Source organism: Wyeomyia smithii, chromosome 2 (genome assembly GCF_029784165.1).
Source record: "Wyeomyia smithii strain HCP4-BCI-WySm-NY-G18 chromosome 2, ASM2978416v1, whole genome shotgun sequence".
In the NCBI taxonomy this organism is placed as follows: domain Eukaryota; kingdom Metazoa; phylum Arthropoda; class Insecta; order Diptera; family Culicidae; genus Wyeomyia; species Wyeomyia smithii.
The window spans coordinates 171677886-171702832 of record NC_073695.1 but is presented as its reverse complement, the minus strand read 5'-3'; the positions used below and the strand labels follow the sequence as shown (position 1 = coordinate 171702832).

General features: G+C 39.9%; 2 protein-coding genes across 4 annotated transcripts; one reads left to right on the top strand and one right to left on the bottom strand.

Annotated features, from left to right (window-relative positions):
• Window positions 1-238: 238 nt before the first annotated feature.
• Window positions 239-9303, bottom strand: LOC129721227 (serine/threonine-protein kinase ATR-like). 3 transcript variants are annotated; one of them, XM_055673543.1, is made up of 9 exons: window positions 9229-9303; window positions 8477-8876; window positions 6378-8415; window positions 5780-6169; window positions 5621-5716; window positions 5360-5560; window positions 2967-5294; window positions 1499-2902; window positions 239-1333 (listed from the first exon to the last, which is right to left on the bottom strand). In XM_055673543.1, the coding sequence occupies exons 2-9, from the start codon at window positions 8761-8763 to the stop codon at window positions 314-316; spliced, it is 7764 nt and encodes a 2587-aa protein (XP_055529518.1). In that variant the 5' UTR covers window positions 8764-8876; window positions 9229-9303; the 3' UTR covers window positions 239-313. The 3 variants fall into 3 exon arrangements, with proteins under 3 accessions (XP_055529518.1, XP_055529517.1, XP_055529516.1); XM_055673542.1 differs by lacking the exon at window positions 9229-9303 and adding an exon at window positions 8937-9036; XM_055673541.1 differs by lacking the exon at window positions 9229-9303 and having other exon boundaries at window positions 8477-8981.
• A 13506-nt stretch (window positions 9304-22809) lies between these two features.
• On the top strand, window positions 22810-24947 carry LOC129721235 (guanine nucleotide-binding protein subunit beta-5). Its single transcript, XM_055673558.1, has 5 exons — window positions 22810-23069; window positions 23131-23386; window positions 23465-23876; window positions 23933-24196; window positions 24252-24947. Exons 1-5 carry the CDS (start codon window positions 22955-22957, stop codon window positions 24261-24263), a joined length of 1059 nt encoding a protein of 352 aa, XP_055529533.1. The 5' UTR covers window positions 22810-22954; the 3' UTR covers window positions 24264-24947.

The window sequence follows — 24947 nt, the reverse complement described above, 5'->3', positions numbered from 1 at the left end:
TAGGTCAAAATCGAGCGGATAAAAAAGAGTTTTGACAGCAGTTAGGTTGCTTCCAGGTCAAAAAGAGGTGTGCTGGTGGAAAAAAGAAATTCGCCATTAATGTTTCTGCCTGCGTGTTGACGCATGGAAACTCCAGAAATTTTGCGACAATATGAAAATTTTCCTGCGTCAGCCTTAAACGTATTTTTTATGAGTAAAAAACAAGCATAGGAGACATTTCGAACTGTAGTTACTAGTGTTGATATAAATCAGCAGATTTATTGGTATGAATAAAACATATTTATAAAAGAAACGTGAACTTGGCCGCATATTACTACATATACCCAGACCAACCGATATACATCTGAGCTAAACTATCTAAATCGGTGGCTTCGCTGATCAAATGATTCACTTGCCCTTCCACCGATAGAGGCATATGTGAGGTGCTGCCTTGAACTCGAACATAACCTTTCAAACGTTCTTCAATGTGCTTCACATTGTTCATCGCTTGTGGATCCGTTCGTTCGGTCATGCCATCGTGTTTGGTGATTTTGCTCCACGACACCAGTGGGTCATAGACAAATGGTTTAAGAACTGACATAAGTGTAGGAGTTTGATTCTGCAAAACTCTTAGCGTAATTTCACAGCATCTACGGTATGGGCCTTCGATGCCTAAGGGTCCCATAGCCTTTACCATGTTGTGTGTAAGACGGAATGGCACCAGCTCGGGAATCTCAAAGGTTTCACCTTTGTTGAACAGACAATTGAAATCAACGTGAACCGTATCGCCGTTTTTAGCATCGAACAAAATATTTTCACCGTGCCGATCTCCCAGTCCAAGAATGTAACCGACAATTGATATAACTGCTGTAGTGCGTATGTAAGAACTTCGGGCTTGAAACCAGTTATGTGGATTCGAGAAACGATCCCGAAACCATTCGCTGAACACCGGAGGATGACGGGGGAGAAGCACATTCAGAAAAGCTTCTTTTTTAATCTGCAGCGAATCATGACGTTTGTAATTGTAATTACGTAACTCCTTGGCTGTTAGCCCTTCACCTCGTTGTTTGTAGTAGGTGCAGATAATGTTTCGGAAAGTACTGAGATTTTCTACCCATTCCACAATGCCACACTCTTCGTTCAGTGGCAATACGGCGTATGTTCGAATGTTCAAACGTCGGTGTTTGGCATCAGGATCTTGATGTAGATACTGTTTAACTACGGCATTAAATTCCATTAGACGAAAATCCTTGCGAAGATCGTCCTTCGGTTTCATCATCATTACATAATCCCGTCCGTCGTGGCCGATTAGAGATATTTTACGGGGTTTTTGTAGTGAAGGTAGTATGACTGCCTGTAGAGAGAACATGTTTTTAATGGGACCAATTATGAAGCTGAGTATAAACAAAACAAGTCGTGTTATATTAAGTTTAATCAAATCTATACATTTCATGCAATTATTTTTGGGTAAACTGGTACGACCGTTGTTATCTTACTAATAATTAAACGATGTCGTTACCTCTTCTCGTATCCCATAGATGTACACCAGATCCATTGGATATGGTGAAAATGTTGAAGAATTTCTATCCAACACCAGTTGCATACATTTTTGAATCGGCATCATAATATCGGAAAAGTTGCTGTTTTCGAAGAGTTTTGGAAGCGATTTTACCACGGCGGAAACTTTAAACTTCATATCTTTTATGTTGCCAAGATTTTTATTCGTCAGTTCAATGAATTGCTCAGCCATTGCGTTGAAATCGGTTATCAGCTTCTGTACAGAAGTTTTCTCAAGTTTCTTATCGTTAAAAATTTCGTGACATCGTTTCACTCGGTTTGCATAGGACGATTTATACACACTGAGCATCATCCAAAGCGTTTGCTGAGGATAGTGTAAAATTAATTTCACTATTATAGCTTTCAAGACCTGGTACACCTCAATGGAAGGATGTGCGACACGGCTAATCAGTTGAGAAAAGGCAGTGAAAAAGAAATACGGTGATAAAGCTTCACTGAATTTTAAAGCAAGTTTGTTCATATTAGCACAAATTTTATGATGTGAATCGTTATTAATCCCACGGGAAGTACAATCAAGCCAAATACTCAAAACTCTCGGCATTGACTGATAAATATAGGTCGAACCAAACATCATCGATTTTCCATAATAAGTCATTATTTCCTGTAACAGCTCCCAACCTTTGGCAGTATCTTGATCAGTAGTAGAAAAGTTTACATACAGCTTGTCTAAGTATTGTGCCAGGTGAACCATACTTTTCTCCGATTCAGGATAAGCTACAACTGCATCCTTAAAGCATCGTTGGTTTACGCTTGCTGAAACGTTAGAAGCCTCGGCATTGTAAATAGCTATCATAAGTTTACCTTCGGCATAGATAGTCCTATCTTCTGGTGATAATTTTTTAACTTGATCAACTTTGGCTTTTTGCAAAATATCTACAAGTCCTCGATCTAGCACTTGAAAAGCATTGGACATTTTCCGCCTTTCCCATAACAACTTTGCCTTTTTGATAAACAACTCTTTGGGTTTATAATTCTCTGCATGCAAAATATACAGATGAGCTTGATCAAACATTTTTGCTCTCGAAGCCAACTCCGTGCTTTTTATCCACAATTTACCGATATGCTCGTCAATAGTTTCATTGATTTCAGTAACGTTCACGCCTTCGCTTTCAGTATCAGATAGGCCATTGATCAAAACTTTTGTTTCATTTAGCAACACTCTGTGTAGACTTATAATTGGTTCAACAGTGGCAGCATTTGGCTGGAGAAGATCTAAGCGAGATTCAAAGTCTGCAATTAATTGTTTTACGTCCGAAGGACAACGATGTAGTTCACCAGAGGACCGTACGCTGTCTAGGATATTTTCGCATTTCTCAAATTCACTAATCATATGAAGCTTTAAAACCTGCGATGAAAAAACGGATTTTAAGTGCCAGTTATACAAAGCACTACTAGCTGAATAAACCTACCTGCTCATATCCCTTTTCATAAGCATTAAGTTTCAGATCGGCATTTCGCAAGCATTTCAAAACGGCTAACCTAGCTTGCTTCAATTTTTCCATAAACAGATCGTGTAGATTTTTCTTATAACTAACCATGAGTGATCCACAGATTACACCCCAGCTGTCACTTTCTTGTAGCCCTGGTGATTCTAGCAGTTCTTCCAGCTCATCGAACCGACCCAAACGGTATAGTGGCTCAGTTTTGATCTCTTGTAATAAAGAATGCACATTCTGGTCGTAATATTTGTTCAACAAACTTTCCGAAAGTAACAATGCAGTATGTGGCTGATCCAATCTTAGGTAGCACTCGACCATGTTATGGATATCAATGGCAGCTACATCTCCTTCCTGAAGCATACACTCGTAACAAGCCGCAGCCTGATTAAGCTGACCGGTAGCGTTATGCAAAAGTATCTGTTCGGATAGAGTCGGTTCCGAAGTTTTCATACCGACTACTCCTTCAACGGAATCCGGATCGTTTAAATGTGTGTAAATTCTAGCCAACATTCCCAAATTTTGCTGCAATCGATCAGAGTCATCACCGATAAACTCTTCCAAATATATCAGAGAACGCGCAAACTCATTGCACTTGAAGTTTATGTTGGCTAACATTTCCCGATCAAACTGGCCAAGAAAAGTGTCCACGTAGTGAAAATCCGTTTTACTTGAATCAAGCTGATAAACCTTTCGCCATTGGCGTTTCCACTTCTCTAAAAAGTCCAATAATGTAAATCCAAGTTTAGCACATTCGTAGGATATGTCTGTCGTTTCAGCACCATCGGAGCATTGCAACTTGCGTTCTTTAGCAACAAACTGCATGCTTCGCAATCCACGAATGTAACCAATCTGCTGTTCGGGACTGTCCATCTCTGGATTGTTGTTCACGATAGCGTTGAAAAGAAACTGCAACTCCTCTACTATCCGCTTTTGGTTATCTTCAGTACTTCCCTGAATTGCATGTAATAGAATGTACGGTAGAACCATGGCCATCGTCTTCATATCGCACCGTATACTGGGCTGGAATGATTTTAGCAAACTTTGAGTTTTACTTTTCTCCATTTTTTCAATCATTTGTGATCCCCATAAGAATGCCCATTCTTGATAGGATTGAGCTTTAGGACTACCAAAAATCGGATGGCATTCAAGAGTGGATGTTCGGGTAAGTCCTGTATAGGAAGAAGTTAACAGAGGTTCCATTAAAGGTCGCAGACGTTCTGGTATCGCATGCCAAACATCTAATTTTCTGCCGTCGTTAGGCGATACTCCTCGTTCCACGAGGATATCTTGAATAGCTAATGAAAAACTATCAACAAACTTTGTATCTTTCTGAGATTGATAGGCACGACACAGTTCAGCCAATGCCATAGAAGCAAAAGCGTCTGAATGAATGCCTAGCGCGAAACTATCCTGTGGTGCATAATTAGGTGGTAAATAGCTGGGTGCCAAAGCACCCAGCTCTCCCATACACTCCGATGCACTTAGTCGATAATTAATATCACTGTCACTGCAGCTCTTAATCAAGTTGTTCAGTAATTCTTCCACCATTGGATTGAATGTCAACTGTCCTATCATCAAATCGTTTAACTTGTTGCGGTTTTCCATAAATAGTTGTTTCAGATATTTCAATCCATAAATTCGCACTGCCAGGTTTTCATGAGTTACGTGTTTACCGAGTTCGGTAAATCGCATCAAAAATTGATCGCGGACACGATCGTTTTTAGTTTGTGCAGAGACAACTTTCTTTATCTCGTCATTTACGTTAGTTTGATCCAGGAAGAACAAATCCGGAATATGTTGGCTCAACAAACTATTATTTTGAACTACCAGATAATTGAATATGTAGTTAATATCTTCCGGAAACTGCTCGATGTACGGCCCTAAAGAAACGAAAATAGTGCTCAGCAACGGGCCCAACTGTTGAACATCTACTGTACAGATAAAAATTCGCCATACTCCGACGCAGATGTCTTTTAGATTTGGCTTTTCAATAGCCATAGTGGTTTTTAGCAGCGCTATGATTTTGAAACGAAATGGCGTTACATGATGGCCACCGAGCAGGCGAATAATTTCACCCAAGCTAAGCAACGTTTCTCGTTTAAGCGCTTTTTCATTGTCCACATCGATGAGTGACGCTTCGAAAAAAGTGATAACACCCAGGAATCGGCCGGCAATGTATTCAGCCATTTTAGCAGTAGTGATTTCCTCACCATCATCTTTCGCAAGTAAACTTCGAAAAGCATGTAGAACACATTCTGCGTTAAGATGATAGAAGATTAAGATTTCCGATACTGTTTTCTATTAGAACAAATTGGAATTACAAATTATTTTCTAGTACATGGAATGCCTAATTTGTTACTTGCCTTGATATCTGATTGCAACAAATGAACCAATGTGTTGCCTGTATTGGTAATTATATAATCTATACATTGATTAGTGATTACGGGTGTTTCATTAATAAACAAATACGGATAAATTGTGGAGAAAGATTTGGACAAAAGAACGGTTATATCCGTTCGAATAAGTTCGGAAAGCTCTTGTAGCAGAGCTATACATTTTGGTCGCTGAAAAAATAAAATAATAAGAATTCAAATCTGCATAATCTCAAAACAATCCAAACGTACCTTAACACACCACGGAAGAAGCATTGCAAGAACAATTTTGTAGTACTTGGTAATAAATTCAACTGGACCAGAGGCGAATTGAAAAGTTTTACTAACCTGAAAATAAAATAGCAAATTTTTACCGTTGAAAACTACACCAAGAAAAAAACAAAAGCCTACGTGAACCAATGACTTTAACAACGAAATTCCATAGCAGCAATAGTTAGTGGCACACATGGCCATTATCAGCTTAACGATATCATGCCGATACCAGTTGAACATATCACGCGGGGTAACGCCATGCTTGTCGCACATTTCTTCCACAACCAGAGTAGATTCACGAGTGACCTCCGACTCACGAAGCATCAGGAAAAAGAACATCATTCGCAGGCAATGCACCAATTGCTGTTCACCGATGATCGAGCTTGTGGCAAACCGCAGAACCATGTTCATCACAACCGATTGGTGATTATAATCGGATTTTTCCACGCTACGTCTAACCGCTTGCAGTAGTTTGTCCAAGCAGATTTGAATAATTTTGTCACGCTCCGAGTTATCGAGCTTGGCGCTCTATTAAAAAATTCACTCAGTTATTATTGTTCAGATTTTTTTTTCTTAAGCAATCTAATATATTGTGCCTACTATGCTACTTAAGATAAGAAATTCTAACTTAACAAAAACATAACAATAAAAATATATACTTTACAGAAACAAACAAGAAGGCAAATGATATGAGTTAGCAGCAATGGAATAATCAGCAATAGGATCATAAACTTACCTGTATTGTTTCCGAAAGAGGAGTGAACACATCTGCAAAGGCAATATACACTTCTACAATCCCACATGAAATAAGTTCGCTCCAAGCCCGCATTATTCGATCGTTTATGGCTAGTTCGTTGTGTTTCAGCATAACTGCTAACAGTTTCACCATTTCTACACGAGCCCCATGATCCTCAAAACGAAACAATTGCTCTAGCTCGTCTTCGGATAATGGAATCTGGTCATTTTTGTTTGATGGGAGTGCTATTAAAACAGCCCCTTGGTGCCCATTCGTTGCTACATTGATCTGCGATGGAGACTGTTGCGTACCGAATATGTCATTCTCATCCGTACTTGGTTTACACTGAAGGCAACGAATTTTTCTTCTTAAAACCGTTGTCTCGCCTTTAATTTGATACAATTTTACGTTGCCTGCCTCAAGGCAAAAATGAATTTTTATATTCTTCACTGCAAGCGCCTGCAATTCATGTACGAATAAGGTCTTTTGAAGTATTTCAGAAAACAATTTCGTTGCGCGGAATTTATATGATAACAACAGACTTGAATAGCATTTAAGCAGAGTTTGATTCAGTTCTATGTTACTAGAAGCAACAATATTTGTAATAATTTCCCACACAGCTTTTTTGAGCAATGAAGCCAACGATTTAGGAATATGCTCAAAATTTAATGAACATAGCTGATCTAGAGTCCGCGATTTCAAAACGCGCAAATCCTCTTCGCTCAGTACAGTTTTTTTGAACTGGACTAATATTTCCGCCGGAAGCGAAATATTATTAAGTTTGAGCTCTTGAGAAAACGGTAGGAATAGGCTGGAGCAAATTTGTGATTGCAAAGTTTCTTCTAACAAGCTAAAATCAGATAAATGTAAGAAATCGAAACAAATGTCCATCATATAAGCAATAATTTCTGTAGTGAAATTAACTGTTTTAAGGTCCTCAAACATGTCATGAAAAAACTTAGGTAGCTCGTTTCCGTAGATCTGAAGTTGTTTGTTGTGTAATTTAGACGTCTGCATATATGCCAGAAAATTGTGGCTGACATTTACGGATAATCGAACAATCTGCTGCCTGATACTTAATTTTTGCACATCGTTTGATACATTATATTTGTCATCTAAAATGTTCATTGCATTTTTCCAGAAGTAGCTACATTCTGCAAGCACAACTATGTCTTTTTCTTTTGTGAGTTGGATAGCCTCGTCTGTGATAGGTGACTCTAACAATTCAAGCATATCTGGCAATTGTTTAACAAGCGTAAAAATATCCTCGTACCCATCGGTTGTTGAGCTACAACCGGACTTCATGAGAACCATCAAGAACATCCTAATCTGCTCAAACAATGCTTGATTTTCGTTTTCGCCATTTTTCTTGATAGCTAGTGTATGTTTCACTATTCGAATAGAGCATATTATAAGTTTTGTTTTGCACTCCACAAACGAATGGCTGAACAGAGCATCCTTGAGTTTAGCGAAAAAATCGACAAGTGCCATTTTGAATTGTTGTAACGACTTGGGTCGGAAGAGTTGACTCTCTAGCCATCGATTAGATCGTTCTAAGGACATTTCTACAACAGTCAACACCTCTACCACCAGCGGATCAAGATTGCGTGAAACATCACTTACTAATTTTAAGTATTTAGCAAAAAACATAAGACTGTATGTCTTCTCATCCAGTGAACCGTTGTTTAGTGTTTCAAGAACGACTTCAGCGCAATGTTCGCGGAGTATCTTATCAGACCTATCGTCAATAAGACATACCACTTGACTCAGTACGTGCAAGCAGGTTTCCGTTAGCGTTCGTTTCATCGCCATATCCTTAACCTCTACCGCAATAAATGTGCATGGAGAGTTAAACCTACTTAAATGATTCAATGACATGTGGAATGCTTTCAACTGAAGGTTCGAATTAATTTTAAATCCATTCAAGTGCTCTAGGGTTTCCAAATACTTTGCAACAATTTCGCGAAAAAACCAATATTGCTTTAAAAAACATGCCGAAAGAATTGTCTGCTGAAGTTCCGAATTTCTCTGCCTAATTCTGAAACGAAAAACTTAGTATGAACCTGAGTTCGCAATGAAACATTGAAGCAGACACTTACTCTCGATATTCCTCGAGTGATGCAATTTGTAATAGTTGGTTCAAAAGCCAATAGTTACAAGCTTTGACTGTGTCCCGCTCTTCCTGCTCCACCAGCAGCCTAGACGGGAATAATCCAGGATCGTCGTATGTGAGATCATTCTTTATCATATCCAAGATTGTTTCCATGTTAGAGTTGCATTTGTGTACACCGTCTGTTAGCGTTGTGAATAACGTTTCCCACATTGCATCGGAATTGTTTTTATTCTCGTGCTTCGTTACAGCAGCCTCAGATTCCATTTTTTCCATAATTTATACTGTTACCATAAACACAATTTAATTTAATTTAATTGATTCCGTACCTCACTGTCGACCTAACACGAACTTAAATAAGCTGAGAAAACCGCAACTATTTTTTGGGTCTGAAAATAACGAAAATAACAATCGTAATGTGTATACGAAAAAGCTGATCGCAACAAAACCGGCAAAAAAGATAAGCGCGCTCGATCTGGCCAGTGTTGCAATCCCATTTATTTTGTCTTAAGCCTGTAGTACACTCTTTGACCAAGCGTCAAATATTTGTCACTTTTTGGCAGATAAAAATTTGCTCATAGATAATTATTTGTCACTCTCCAATTTTAACATGGGGCAAACCCGGGCAAACAACAACCATGATGTCGAATAAATTTGACCATCATGTCATAAGGTCAAATATTTGACCATTAGACAAAGCGTGTACTATAGGCTTTATTCTCTTTATTTTCCCACACTGACACGAATAATGTGGACGTTCTTCCTAAATCATATAGCAAATTTCTTTCTTCCACTGCGTCAGGGCAAATCTAACAAGGAACGACATTGCGATTCACGACGCAAGTAAGAAAGAGATGTCAGATAGTTGTTTACAAAATAAACCCATGCCGGGGTGGGCTAAAACTGACAAATAACTCGTTGCGCCTCGGAGGGGCTGCCAGGTCAAAACTGTTAGATAGCAACCGACTGCTGTAGCAACCAATGATCGCTGTTGCAACACTTGTTATAAACATAGTTGGAGCTTCAATTTTTTTCATCACTTCCATTTTAGTCTTCAATCAATAAAGACCTATTTGTATAAGCCTCTGCTTTTTATTAGGTTATAGGCCCAGCTCAAAAGAAGTTTGAAGATCTAGTCAATTTTTTTTTCACCTGAAGCAAACGAAAAAGTGCTTTTGAAATGAGCGAAGAAAAACTTTGGCTGTTCAATGGAAACAACTTCGGAAATTGGAAGTTTCGGATCGAGGTGCTGATGGAGGACAAAGGGTTGCTGGACTGTCTGGAGAAAGCCATCGAGGATGAGGAGTATGCGAGGGAATTGCCGAATGACTCTGTGGACGTCAAAATGGAGAAAAAGCAGAAACTCGAGGAGCGCATGGCCAGAGACCGGAAGTGCAAGAACTTACTCATCCATCGAATTGCGGAAGACCAGTTGGAGTATGTCAAGGACAAGCGCACGGCGAAAGACGTTTGGGACGGTCTGAAGAACACGTTCGAACGTGTGGGAATCGCCGGCAAGCTGTTTATGAGAAAGCGATTCCAAGAACTGAAGTTGAAAGATGGTGAGTCCGTGCAGAACTTCCTGTTGCAGTTCGAAAAGGTTCTTCGACAGCTCAGAGCTGCTAAAGTAAAAATGGACGAGGAGGACGTCGTATGTCAGCTGCTGCTGGCACTTCCCAAGTCCTACGAAGCACTAATTACGGCACTGGAAACGATTCAGCCTAACCAGTTGACGCTGGAGTACGTAAAAAAACGGCTGTTGGACGAACAAGTAAAACGAGCGCACCAAAACCCATCGAGCAGCGGAGAAGAAAATTTTAGCGAGTCAGCTTTTGCGGTTGAGAATTCTAATATAAAGTGCTATGGCTGCCTTAGGTACGGCCACAAGCGTGCGGATTGTCCGGAAAATGATGGTAACAGCCGGAAAAGAAACCAGAAGGCTGCTGGAAAGTTCAACCGAAAGCAAAAATCCAATGCAAATTTGACGACCGAAAACGAGATGGCCTTCGTTGCTGCTACGGGCGACGGTGACAGTGCTTTTTCTACAGCTGCTGCAATGACTGGACAACGAATTGAGTGGTTCTTGGATTCGGGTGCAACAGACCACATGATGAAGGAAAAATCTTTTTTCGAAGAACTGCATCCTCTGACAAGAACGGTTCACATTGCGGTTGCAAAATCGGGCCAGATGCTCGTGACCAAATTAGCCGGAACGGTCCGGGTGAACATGCTAATCGATGGGAAGAAGCATCCGTCCGTCATCAAGGAGGTGCTGTATGTACCTGATCTGCAGTGTAATTTATTTTCGGTCCGTCGGCTACAAGACGACGGAATGACGCTAAAAATTGCCAAAGGAAAGGTGTCTATCGAGAAGGATAATCGAGTGATATGCGTTGGACAAAGGAAAGGTCAATTGTATCCACTGGACATCAGCCTCCGAAATGCGGAGCGGTCAGTAGAAGTGAGCGCTATGATGTTAAAGCAGGACAGTTTCGAATTGTGGCATCGACGATTTGGTCATTTGGGAGAGGCAAACAAGAGAAACCTCTGGAAACACGGAATGGTGAACACAACAGCGAAGATCCATGATTGGCCTGATAGGTGCATCTGCGAGGTGTGCCTGGCTGGTAAGCAAACAAGGCAACCGTTCGACGAGATAAAAGAGAAACGTTCATCCCGGCCATTGGAATTGGTTCATTCCGATGTGTGCGGGCCAATCACACCAACAACGTGGGATAGGAAGCGTTATTATGTCACTTTTATTGATGACTATAGCCACTTCACAGTAGTATACCTCCTGAAGTCAAAGGATGAAGTCGAGGAAAAGTTCAAGCAGTATCGTGCGCAGGTCACTGCATTCTTCGGGACGAAAATCGCCAGGCTCAGGTGCGACAATGGCGGATCATTCCGGAAATTTTGCCGCACTAAAGGAATACAAATGGAAGCAACTGTACCATACAGTCCATAGCAGAACGGAGTCGCAGCGAGAATGAACCGGACATTTCTGGACAAGTTCCGGTCAATGTTGGAAGATGCTAGTCTCCTCAAGATTTTGTGGGGTGAGTCGGTGGTTACAGCTGCATATTTGTTAAATCGAAGTCCTACATCAGCCCTTGGTGAAAAGAAGACTCCGTTTGAGATGTGGTATGGTAGAAAGCCAAACATCGACAAATTACGAGTTTTTGGATCGATCGCCTACACGTGGATTCCGAATGTGAAACGTAGCAAACTAGACCCGAAGTCCGAGAAAAATGTGATGATCGGGTATACAACAAATGGCTATCGAGTTTGGAATGCCAAAAGGAAGATGCTGTTCACATCACGCGATGTTGTATTTGACGAACAAAAAAGTGTGCAGTTGATCGTGAACCCTGTTGAACCGGTAATGTTGGAACCGGAAAATGAGAAAGAGGAAATCCGTTTGGTGGCTGAATGTCCAACAGAACCTTGCATGGAACCGGCAGCAGGACCACAAGAACCGCAGGTGGAATACGAATTCACTGATGACGACGACACCGATTTGTCTGAAAGTAATGAGGAGGAACCTACCGGAGCGCTCCATTCGCAATCAGAACAGGACAACTGTCCAGCAGAAGTGTCCACGAGGCAAAGCGAACGGGAGCGCAGAGTCCCCGGTAAGTTCTTTGATTTTATTACTGGATTTGGAGCCACTTCTGCCGCTGAATGTTTTGTAGGTTTAAACAATGACAAAGTGATGGCGTATGCATTGAACGCAGAGGCATTCGTGGAAAATCTTCCATCCACAATCAATGGACTAAAGAAGAGGAGCGACTGTCCCCACTGGAAAGATGCGATTGGCAGTGAGCTGGAGTCGCTGCACAAAAATGAAACCTGGGAGCTTGTTCCGAAACCAGCAGGGAAGAACCTTGTGGACTGCAAGTGGGTCTTCAAAATTAAGCGCGATGAGGTTGGCAACATTGACCGGTACAAGGCTCGGCTGGTAGCAAAGGGTTACTCACAACGCTATGAATTTGACTACGATGAGACATACGCGCCGGTGGCTAAGATAACCACGGTACGAGTGCTGTTGGCTGTCGCAAATCAAGAGAAGTTTCATGTCCATCAGATGGATGTGAAGACCGCCTTCCTGAATGGCATATTGAAGGAAGAAATCTACATGCGACAACCTGAGGGATTTGAACGGAGTGACCCAAATCTTGTCTGCCGCCTCAAGAAATCACTGTATGGCTTGAAGCAAGCCCCACGAAGCTGGAACGGGGAGTTCAACTCTTTTGTACTGGCACTTGGCTTCAAACGATCCAATCTGGATAGCTGTCTTTACTGGAAACGAATCGGAACCGTTGTCGTTTATCTGTTGCTCTATGTGGACGATATCATCCTGGTCTCTAGCCATCACGACCTGTTAACGGAAATCAAGGTAAAGTTACGCAAACGATTCGACATGACGGACATGGGAGAACTCAAGCATTTCCTGGGTCTTAAAGTTGAACGGGATCGATGCCAAGGAACAATGAAGATCAGCCAACCGAAATATGTTTCGGATCTTCTGCGACGTTTTGGAATGATGGAGTGTAACCCGGTGTCAACTCCATTGGATCCAAATCTGAAATTGGAGCGAAGCAACGGAGCAATTACAGAACAACCTTATCGAGAGCTGATCGGCTGCCTGACGTATCTAGCATTATCGTCGAGGCCAGACATCAGCGCAGCTGTAAACTTCTTCAGCAGATTTCAATCTGCACCGACGGATATTCACTGGAGCCATCCAAAAAGAATCCTCCGGTATTTGAAGGGCACCATCAACTACAGTTTGGTATTCCGGAAACATGATGGGATTACACCTTTGCTTGGTTACGCTGACGCTGACTGGGGCAACAACGTGGAAGACCGCCGATCCATATCAGGCAACATATTTCAAGTGTATGGTGGAACCGTTTCGTGGAAGACCAGGAAGCAAAACACTGTAGCATTGTCTTCAACAGTGGACCATCCGGTACCACTGTATGAGGATAATCAATCCTGCATTCGCATCGCTGAGGAGCCCCGTGATCAAAAACGAATGAAGCATGTGGACATTTGCTATAACTTCCTTCGTGAAAAGATACAGGACGGATCTTTCAAAGTTCTTTACGTACCAACAACCGGGCAAGCCGCTGATATCTTCACCAAAGGGTTATCAAGAGGACCTTTCTAAGCACTACGATCGAAGATAGGATTATTCGGTTGAGCGGGGGTGTTAGATAGCAACCGACTGCTGTAGCAACCCAATGATCGCTGTTGCAACACTTGTTATAAACATAGTTGGAGCTTCAATTTTTGTCATCACTTCCACTTTAGTCTTCAATCAATAAAGACCTATTTGTATAAGCCTCTGCCTTTTATTAAAAACTGGGTCAAAATCGAGCGAAGGAAATTTCTAAACACGATATTTTCAGGAACGGTGACCCACTAGTAGACAAACATTCGCTCATACTCTCAATTTGCTTGGCCGGCCGTTCTGGGGAAATTCGACTTTTTCAATAATTTGCCTTATATGCGTGTGTACGTTACTTATACGACTACTACTCCACTATAAGGAAATTACCAAAAATAATATTTTCAGGAATAGTGACCCACTAGTAGACAAACGTTCGCTCATACGCACTATTTTCCGCTAAGCCGGTCGTTCTGAGAAAATTCGAGTTTTCTTCGATCTTGTTATATCACCATCGCTGTTTTTTTTTCTCCAATCATGTTTTTTTTTTGGTCGCTGCACAGAGGGGTAATTCGAGTGAAAACCTGGCCAAAATTATTTTCGCTGCTATTTAGCAATGTTTTGGGTAATATTTGAGTGAAAAGTGGAAATAAATGATTTCAGAATGATCAGATGCAAAATAAGTTCGATTAACCCTTTTAGGACCAAAAGAAACAAGTTTTACGGTTTTGGAATTTGATATTAATAAATTTATTTTTTTTCTTTTACAGAGTAGAGATAGAGCGCATATACAACGATTTTCCGTGAATTATAAAGCTTAGGAAAGACAAAAAACTAACATACATACATATATAATTTATGTGATTAACACGACCGGCATTTTTACTTCGCAGTTAAAAACATGCTTATTGAAAAATTTGTACATCAGTTTCCACAGTTATTTGGTACCATTTATTTGTAATTTGTTTGAAATTTTAACTTTAATATATAACCATGATAACCATGATTTATGGCCTTCACTATAATCTAGAAACGAAGGTGTAAAAAATGTAAGCGAATGAAACCTATGATCTTAGATTCTCAGTATATTGACATTTAGGTTCATTCAGAACAAACACAGTAATACAATGATAAACTTGCTGAAAATTGCACTTAATAATATACAAATGACTGACTTGATTAAACTTACGTTCAACAGTACTCATGTCTAAACAGGCAGTTGTTCGGAACTTATGTAATGGAACTAGTAATTTGTTTGTAAACTGTAAGAAGCTAACTCAAAGCTCAGTTAAAGACTTGTTTTCTACAATGGTAAAAACACATTGACCTTTTATAGCTGGTTCGAGTATTGTATCAACGAGTAACTCCAAATATCACACACACAACTTAGTGTTTACAGTTACATAGCCTAATGTATCTCCATTAGTGTTAGTAACAGATGAAGTAATACGCTCGTGCAAATCGAAGAATTTATCAGAAAAATGATGTGGCAAAATATTTTCATTTCGAATTTTCAATTTGATGCTTACCGATTATATGCTGCCTGCGTAAGTTGGAAAAAGCCGGAGTGTTATTTACCCGGATTATTAATTCTGTGCATCGAGCGCCAACACTTAACGTCAAAATTCATCAAAAACAACATTTTTCAAACGGGTCGCAAATGTCAATCCGGACGTTACCGGATGAGCTATTAGCAAGGATGTGTTCGTGATGATATGAACTTCCATTCCCCCGAAGATTATATGATCGGATTCCGCGAGATTTGATAACTTTTTCAGTATTGAAAATGCTCAGATATTCATAAAAATCACTCATTTCCAAAACCTCTAAAGAGTAGTTATAATTTTTAATTTCGAAATTTCTATCAACCGGTTTATTAGCATTGAACATAAAGAACTCATTTGCTTCAAAATATTGATCAATTGTCATTTTGTTGACGCCTGGCATAAGTTGTTACTATCAATGGTTCGATTCCCAAAAAAATGTTTGAAAATTTGTCAATGTTTACAGCGCTTCCAGCCTATGTAAACACCGTATAATGTTGATCGAGTGATGGCATCTTGTGAAGCATTTATTTAAGATGCTGAAAAAAATATAGTGGCACCAGAACGCTTAAAAAATTTCTTTCTTATTTTGGCCAGCTTTTCGTTCTAGGTACTCCTCTGTGCGCTGCTTGATATTACTTCTAAATGAGTGTAATTTTATCTTTTCTATCAGTTTTTGGACGTTTGGAAGTATCATTTTTGTTTCAGGAAAAATTGAATATTTATTATCTCTATGCTGATTTAAATGCAAGATCTTGCGCATTTCTCCCATTCAAGATCTTGCGCATTTAACCCGGGTCATATAGACTAGAGATGGTCGGGTTTGGCTTTTTTCAAACCCGTACCCGACCCGAACCCGAAACTTTTTTTTGCGAACAAACCCGAACCCTAACCGAACCTAAAAATTTTATTTTTGTGAAACCCGAGCCCGACCCGAACCCGAGATTTTGTTTGGGGGTCGATTTTTTGTACCAATTTGAGGCTGCCTTGAAGCTTTGACCATCGAATGGTATTGAAATGTTAGTGATTTTAAATGTTGCATGCAATTCGGGGTTTCAGGCCTAAACCCGACATTTTCAAACCCGAACCCGATATTTTTTTCCACCAAACCCGGACCCGACCCGTATCCGATACCTTCAAAAATTTTCAAACCCGAACCCGACACTTGCAAAAATTTTCAAACCCGAACCCGACCATCTCTAATATAGACTCAGGAAATACGTAGCTTAAATTATCAAACCCGACACTTTCAAAAATTTGGGGGTGGTTAAGATCGGTTTGTGACAATAGAGGGGAAGGGTTGAATTAAATCGACGTAGCATTTTTTTCTTGAAAGACCAATTTTTTTTGCATAAAAATGTAGACTAAAAATACATTAAAACAACGCACAAACCTGTGTAGCGGGAGCTGTTGAAATCTGATCTGTATCTGAGGCATTCAGCAATCTTCAAGAAGCTCTTTTAACACATAAACAATATAAACACTATATATATATATATAGACCTGCGGAGTGGAAGGCAGCAACCCTAGCAACGCTGGTTTTCTCGGATTTCTATATTGTTGTTATTTGTTTGACACACATTTTTCATTATGTTCATTTTGGCTCGCTCGTTTGACAGTTGTTTTGGCTCGCTGCGATTCAGTCCGCAGGTCTATATATAGTGTCTATAATAAACAATTGCTTGCATTCTCAACGCGTGCCTATTAGTAGTGAAGATTAGAATATAATCGCTTGTTTTTAGAACTGGTAAGAGCAGCGATTTATTTTTTGGTGAATTCGTGAGGGGCCGTCCACATACCACGTGGACAGAAAAGTCGTCATTTTAGAACCCCCCCCTCCCACTCGTGGACATTGACCGAAAACCCCACCCCTTCCCCCCCGTCAATTTGTCCACGTGGACAATTTTTTTCGAAGAAGCATTAAAATGGAAGAACGTTCGTTGCTGATGTTTATTTAGCGTATGAGAACATAAACATTAACTTTAGTTTAATAAATACAGGGTGACAAATAAGTCCGGTCACACAGGAAATTCTCAATATTTCAAAGAAAAAGAAGAAAATCTGAATCTGGCTTTCTTAGCTTTATTCAGTAACTCATGAAGATACTTCACAGACGATATCTCGGAATTACACCACCTTTCTCTGATCGAACCAGCTTCAGATGTCTCGGAAAGTCGTCGCAAGCGGCGCGCACGTGCTCCATCGGCATCTCGTCCCAGTTTTTCGTGATAACTCGCTTGAATTGTTCGAAATTTGTTGTTTTATTGTCGTTCAGCTTCAACATCATGTAGCCCCACACGAAATAATCCAGTGGATTCAGATCCGAAGACGACGGAGGCCATTCATTCTTCGAAATGAAATCGGTCAAGTTTTCCTCACACCACGCCTGAACAACCTTTGCGGTGTGGGATGGGGCGCCATCTTGCTGGAAGCAGTATTAATCGTCTTCAAACAATAGTTCAGCTTGAGGCAGAACATTTTTATTCAAAACCGTGTCCAGGTAGTACGCTGCGTTGATTTTGACCCCTTTATCGATAAACATAAGAGGCAGTTTACCTCTCTTGCAAATGGCTCCCCAAATCATCACTGACGTCTTATTTTGGAACCGAGAAACGTTCAGCTTGTCCGCAGGAGCTTGCTGGAGGCTCACATTCCAAACTCGATCATTTTGGCGATTGACTGTTTGCTCCAAAACGAACAGCTTCTCGTCCGAAAAAATAATCTCGTCATCTGCGCGCCAACCGAGCAACTCCCGCGACCGTTGGTACCTCTTGTCCTTTGTAGCTTTGGTAACCCCATGAACCACCTGTTTTTTGTACGGTGTAAATTTTAAATCCTTGCGCAGAAGCAGGCGGATTGATTTTCGGTTCATTTTAAGGTTCCTGGCCAACTTCCGTGCAGATTAGGCGGGATTCCGGCGAATCCTGTCTCGTATAATCTTTTTCAGCCTTGGAGTTCTCACAGACCTTGGTCGTCCAGATCGTGCCTTGTCCTCGGTGCCTCGGTGGTCTCTATGTACCGATTTATGGTCCGGTACACGAATTTCCGGTTGATTCCGAGCGGTTTTAGGTGTTTGAATATGTGTCCGGGTTTGTGCCCTTTCACATATCAAGCGATAACAGCTGCTCTTAACTCTGCCTTGGCTCAAAACTTAATGTAAACAAACTGCACAGTAACGAAACTCTGCCACTTTGGGCAGCAAAGTTAACCCTTTCATTTGACATATAGATGTCACCAGAGAGATGCAACGTGTAGGCTACAGGCGACCCCAAAAAAGTGTGACCGGACTTTTTTGTCACCGTGTTTATATTATCACTATTCTAAAAATAATAAAAAAAACACAAAATAGAAGACAAATTAAAGAACGTTTGACAGTACTAAATCTTCTGTCCATGGTGATCGTACCCAGTGTGAAATATCCCCGACCACAGGAAAGACGGGATCAACATCGCTTTCTTTCGCCAATTCAATGTCTTCCACAGTATCTTTGTCCAGCCATAAGACTGTCAGTCTGACCGTTGACATCAACACAACATAAAATTTCATCTATTGTCGTTCTTAGAATCTTCGAGGGACGAGTTTTTTTAGAGAGACGAACACCGTGGTTTTCTTTCTTGTGACGAGCTGCATTCGATTTCGATGCGAAATACAACCCACATTCCGCACAAAGTCGTCCTGAGGGGAGATAAAAATTTTTTAGATTTGTTGAATTTACAGATATATATATTTTTTTTAAACGAAAATGAAGCAATCATTCATACCCGTCAACTGATTAATAATCGATGGGCAGTAGAGATCGTATGGGGGAGGATCAGGGTAGGCTGCAGCTTTTGGTTTCATGTTTATCGCGTTCCGTAGTAAAAAAGGAGGAAAGGTGTCTTCATCACACACCTCCTCTGGTTCCGGAATGATTAGTCCAGTGGGTGTTCGGCACATTGGGAATGGTGCTGGAAAAAATCCGTCCGGCAATAAGTTTTTTAAATCACTACGAAGCAATCCACAGCAGGCAACATCATTGCATTTCACAATCTATTATTTTTTATAAAGTTTCTATGATTTGTAAACTATAATAAAACATTAATGCTCGCTTACCTGGAGAAAGTATTGGCTTTCTCTCACGTGTGAGGCGTACCATTCTAAATATGGTGCTTCACCCGATTTTTCGGATCCTGTTCCGAAATATTCAGCAAGCACAGGATAATTGTCGATTGTCAATTCACTCCATATTTCGGCCAATACCTCTCCTGCAAATTTGAAGTTTTCGATCTCCAAATCCTAATCGATTGTTCTACCATGTGCATCAAGATGGCTTCCGAAATGCTCGTGAGGCAGAACCACCCCTGAAAGCTCGCGGCTCAGTGGGGCCATTCTTCTTTCTACGCTGTTATAAGCGCTTCGACCAGGTGCATTTGTAAAAATGTAGAAAGCATCAAGGTTGTACCGCTGGAAATGCTGGATTGCGTGGTGTATTACTTTTGTACAACAGGGATTTTCGTCTGGCCCGCCATCGACTGATAAAATAATAACAGGTTTAACATCACCGTTATCTAAAATATTTGATATTTTTAAATTTTAAAGAAAACTAATGAAAATTATGATTTACTTTTTAAAATCACATCAATTCAGGCGTATCAAGCAGTATATCGAAATCATGTGCGTATGTTGAAACGTTTGATGTCGAATGCTTTCCCGACCGGATTGCAACGAACGTTGGCCCGGAGTATGACACAGCCGCAGGATTTCCATCAATCTTGTCATTTGCAATCAGAATTCCAGCATAAACACTCGGTATCAGCTTATGCCTTGCAGCGACAACCCAGTCGTGGTCTGGCAAGGTGATGTTGTACTCGACGCTCATCAGAAACGGAGCTATGAACTATGTTACTATGAAAATGTGACTGTTGCATTTACACAAAACTTATGAAAACGAATAATTTTTTATTTAGAACTTAAGATTAGAAATGTCTTAAACTTTCAAAACAAATTTATTCTCATGAATTCAGTGTAAACGCAAATTATTAAGTGGAATCTTGTATAGGTGTTCTTATATCTGAAATCACTTATCTCGAGTCTTTGGAATTGTGATTGCCTATCACAAGTTCAATAGAAGTTTAACTGATTATCGTCACGAATCAAATCTTTAAATGTATATCGAAAAGTTACCTAATGGTTGCAGTGCAGAACTTTCCGTCTTCGTGAATTTTATGCTGTGAATTTTCTGGCTTGCACAATCTCACCGGTATCGTTTTCACATGTCGTTTCCCCTCGGAATTGCGAGCATCGTGTGGTAACAAGCGAAGGTATGTTGCACTTCTGGATAGTTTAAAACCCTGTATATCCAGTTCATCGTGTAGCTCATCGAGTGTCTTACAAGTGGGGATTTTTTCAGAGCGCCGCTCCTCCAGCTATGGCGATTTGGACGATGGTAGACAAGACTTCCGGTTGGTCGAGCTCTATTCGAGGTTTACCAGGTTGTTGACGGATCTAAAACATTCAAATCCCAGTTTTCTATAGGTACATTAGATTCAATTTTTCAATTAAGCCCTATTTAGAGCTCCAAGCGAAGTGAAAATCTCATACAAAATGTTCTTTTTTTTCACGCTCGTGAAAAATGCAACCTGCAAAAATTTCACTTCGTTGGAATTATAAACAAATTCGATCCAGCGAAATCGAAGGTTGTGGATCTCATCTTTTTCGCTTGGGTTAATTTTTTCACGCATGCAAACGCTAGTGAAAAAAGCAGTAGCAAGCGAAAACTTGCGTGCGTTTCTATTTTGTCAGTTACAGCCAATTTTCACTTCGCTCGGAATTTCGCTTCACTTGAACTGTAAATTGTGGGCTGGTGAAATACCTGCGTGTTCCACAAACGGGTTTTCACGACAGATTTCGCAAGCGAAAATTGACGCTTTTTCACTTATTGTCAAATTTTTCATTTCGCTTGGAACTGTAAACTGTACTTTACATTGAGAGATGAGGCCAATTCGGGATCCTTGGCTAAGATCTCCTTTAGAGCGCTTTTCCGGTTTGCCCGATATTTTCTCTCCAACTTTGCCTTGATTTGTTTCCTTTTTAATTGATTTTAATTTCATTTTTAATGTTGCATGCAATTCGGGGTTTCAGACCTAAACCCGACATTTTCAAACATGAGCCCGATAATTTTTTTCCACCAAGCCCGAACCCGACACCTTCAAAAATTTTCAAACCTGAACCCGACCATCTCTAATATAGACTCAGGAAATACGTGGCTTAAATTATCAAACCCAAGGGGATGACAGCATGCTATCTCTTTCTAATGTGAGAGTGAAGAGTTATTCCTGCAACCAACGCGTACCCCAGGTTGAGAACCGCTGCCATAATTTAACTACGTTTTTCATTGCAAATACATCAATTTTACATTAATTATCATTGTCCAGGACAATGAAAAGCATTGTTTTTGTCATATTTACAATGAAAAAGGGGGGTTGTTATGTATATACAGCATTTTTTTCAGGAATTTTTCCCATACATTTAGAAGTCACTGACAATGTTTTCCATGGTAAAAATATTGTCGGTGGTAGATGCAACAACGAAAAACGTTGTTAAAACATGGTAACGACGAAAATTGTTTGCGAGCTTACAGTAAAAATACCATGTTTTTTAGGGTTTCAATAAAAAATATTGTCCGTTTACTGCTCTCACCGCAGAATACATCGTAAATTTTTTTTCGGGCTACGTTCAACGCAATCCGATACTTGTCTGCATATCTGTGACCTGGTTTTAAAATAGCTTCTTCTTATAACAGCAATACAGAACATGCTCTTACCTTACGATAATCTTTTAAAAATCCTGACACTGGCAACATTGTCGTTAAATGTTCACGGAAAACGAAAAGTACCCATTTTCATGTCGATTTAACTCAACGGGTCGTTCCGTGCAGGAAGCCAATTTTGAGTAGTTGCGGATTGATTCAATAGCAGGTATATAGCTTTAAGAGTAATAATACGTCAAAAATGCCCAACGTTTAGTTCAATCTTCTAAACTATGCTTTGGGTAGATTTCAGTTAATTTCATTCGATTGAATTAATATTAGGTAAAAATGCGGATAATTGAAAAAGAATCTATAAAATCTATCTCAAAACTTTCTCAAGTACCTTCTAATTTTGGGTAACTGGCATCATTAATTTCCCCTTTAAGCGCCTCCGTTTCTAGCTCCATTCTCACAATCCAATATTAATCTTCTTTTCAATTGACGGTTATTATTTAAAAACAGAAGAACAGAAGCACGTTCGTCACTTAAAATCACCAACTTAAAACCAAAACTACCAATATCAGAGAAATCTCTGCCACTTCCGCGAAATTAATTTCATCACGCGTGTTATGAATTTTTAAACCAGTTTGATTTTTCATCCAATATTGGGTTCAAACTACTCAATGTTGAATTTTCGTCAAAACACCCTCATTGAGTAAAAGCATGTGTAAAATCAATTAGGTTGAAATGACTCAGCGTTCGCATTGCAAAACTACCCAACACATGAGTTGTATGAGGTTTACATCATTTCAGGTAGTTTGTACCCTCCGGTTGGGTAGATTTTGTTTTCCGTGTTGTGAACTTGTGATTATTTTTTACGAAAGTCGTGTGCAGCGTAATGTCAAAATATTAAAAGTTTTCTTCCGATCGAATTTTTGGGTTTGTCCATCGACTTATTGTGAAATAAAAATCTTTAATCGCAATCGTCATCATATAACTGCAAAAATAACCGTGAAAAATATGACTGAAGTTCTTACGAATAATACTACCGATAAGGTAGCAACTTTAGTGAAGGAAGCAGAAGCACTTAAGGCAAAATTAGAAGAGGAAAGGCAAAAGCTGAATGATGTTACATGTAAGTGAAAACTAAATAATCTTTTTCGTCTAATTTTATATTTTTGAAATTCATTCCTTAGTGTCATCTGTAGCGGAGCGTCTGGAAATGATTACGTATTTGAATATCAAACCACGTCGCGTGTTGAAGGGACATCAGGCCAAAGTTCTCTGCTCGGACTGGTCTCCCGACAAGCGACACATCGTATCGTCATCGCAAGATGGAAAACTTATCATTTGGGATGCATTTACCAACTATAAGGAGCATGCCGTTACAATGCCAACTACATGGGTTATGGGGTGCTCGTATGCCCCATCCGGTAATCTAGTTGCATGCGGGTAAGTTGTTCAAATGATCCCCCGCAATAGGTACTGTATCTGTATTACATCTGCTTTAACAAATCTGATTTATTTTAGTGGACTGGACAACAAAGTGACAGTATATCCCATCACGATGGAAGAGGATATCTCGTCACGTAAAAAAACAGTCGGTACTCATACCAGCTATATGTCATGCTGTATTTTTCCTAACTCCGATCAGCAAATTTTAACCGGAAGCGGGGACTCGACATGTGCACTGTGGGATGTCGAGTCCGGCCAGTTATTACAGAGTTTCCACGGCCATACCGGAGACGTAATGTCGATAGATTTGGCTCCTAACGAAACGGGAAACACTTTCGTGTCCGGTAGCTGTGATAAGATGGCTTTTATTTGGGATATGCGTTCGGGGCATGTGGTTCAGTCTTTCGAAGGCCATCAATCTGATGTGAACAGCGTGAAATTTCATCCTAGCGGTGACGCTATCAGTACCGGTTCGGATGATAGCACTGTAAGATCTATTTAATTTACGGGTGTTAAACAAAAACTAATATTTTTCTATTGTAGTGTCGTTTGTTTGACATGCGTGCCGACAAAGAAGTAGCCGTTTTCAGCAAAGACAGTATAATTTTTGGCGTAAATTCAGTTGACTTTTCCGTAAGTGGACGACTGTTGTTTGCTGGTTATAATGATTACACCGTTAACGTTTGGGATACGTTAAAAGCTCAACGTGTGTGTCTACTATATGGACACGAAAACAAGGTATCCTGTTTACAGGTATCTCCTGATGGTACCGCTCTGTCCACTGGCAGTTGGGATTTCACTTTAAGAGTAAGTTTTTGTTTTGTATACCTCATATTAGTTTTGACAATTTTTTTCTTTTCAGATCTGGGCTTAAATCATTTCATGCAGACTTGCGCTGCAAGTCGTAATTGCGTGACCAAAGTTATAGAATATTGCTTCGATAGGATTCACAATGTAATCATACTAGTCGCGAATTCGATATTGAATGTCTCTCTTGTAACAGATCGCATTAGAGTTAGCTGCAATCATTTATAGATTATAAGCAATTTTATATATTGTCAGACTATAGGAGAAAATGCTTTTATTTTAAAACATCATGTGTTGTTAAGTTTATTCCACGTGTAAACTACCGAGGAAACCATAATTGCCCCATATTATAAGGAAAATGTGTGAACGGTAATCGAAGATGGACATCATATAATTTCCCTCCTATGGTTTATTCTACTTGGAAAAACTGTCGAAATATCTTTCTCGACTGAATTTTTGAACTTTGTTTTGAAAAAACATTTAAAAATTATAACGTTAAACATCAAAATCTTAGAAATCACAAAAGAAATTTGGGACAGTTATGCGTTTACTGGGACAGTAAATACCTAAGGCGTGAAAGGTATGGATATAAATAATCTCTTGCATAATATCTCATTGTTCGTTATCAGTTATTAGTATTCCTTTGTGCCATATTTATTCTAGAATTATGAAAATATTGACAGTTAATCAAATATTCAGTTATATTGAACAGATGAATAAATATATGGATGTAATCGTTGCCGTAGACAAA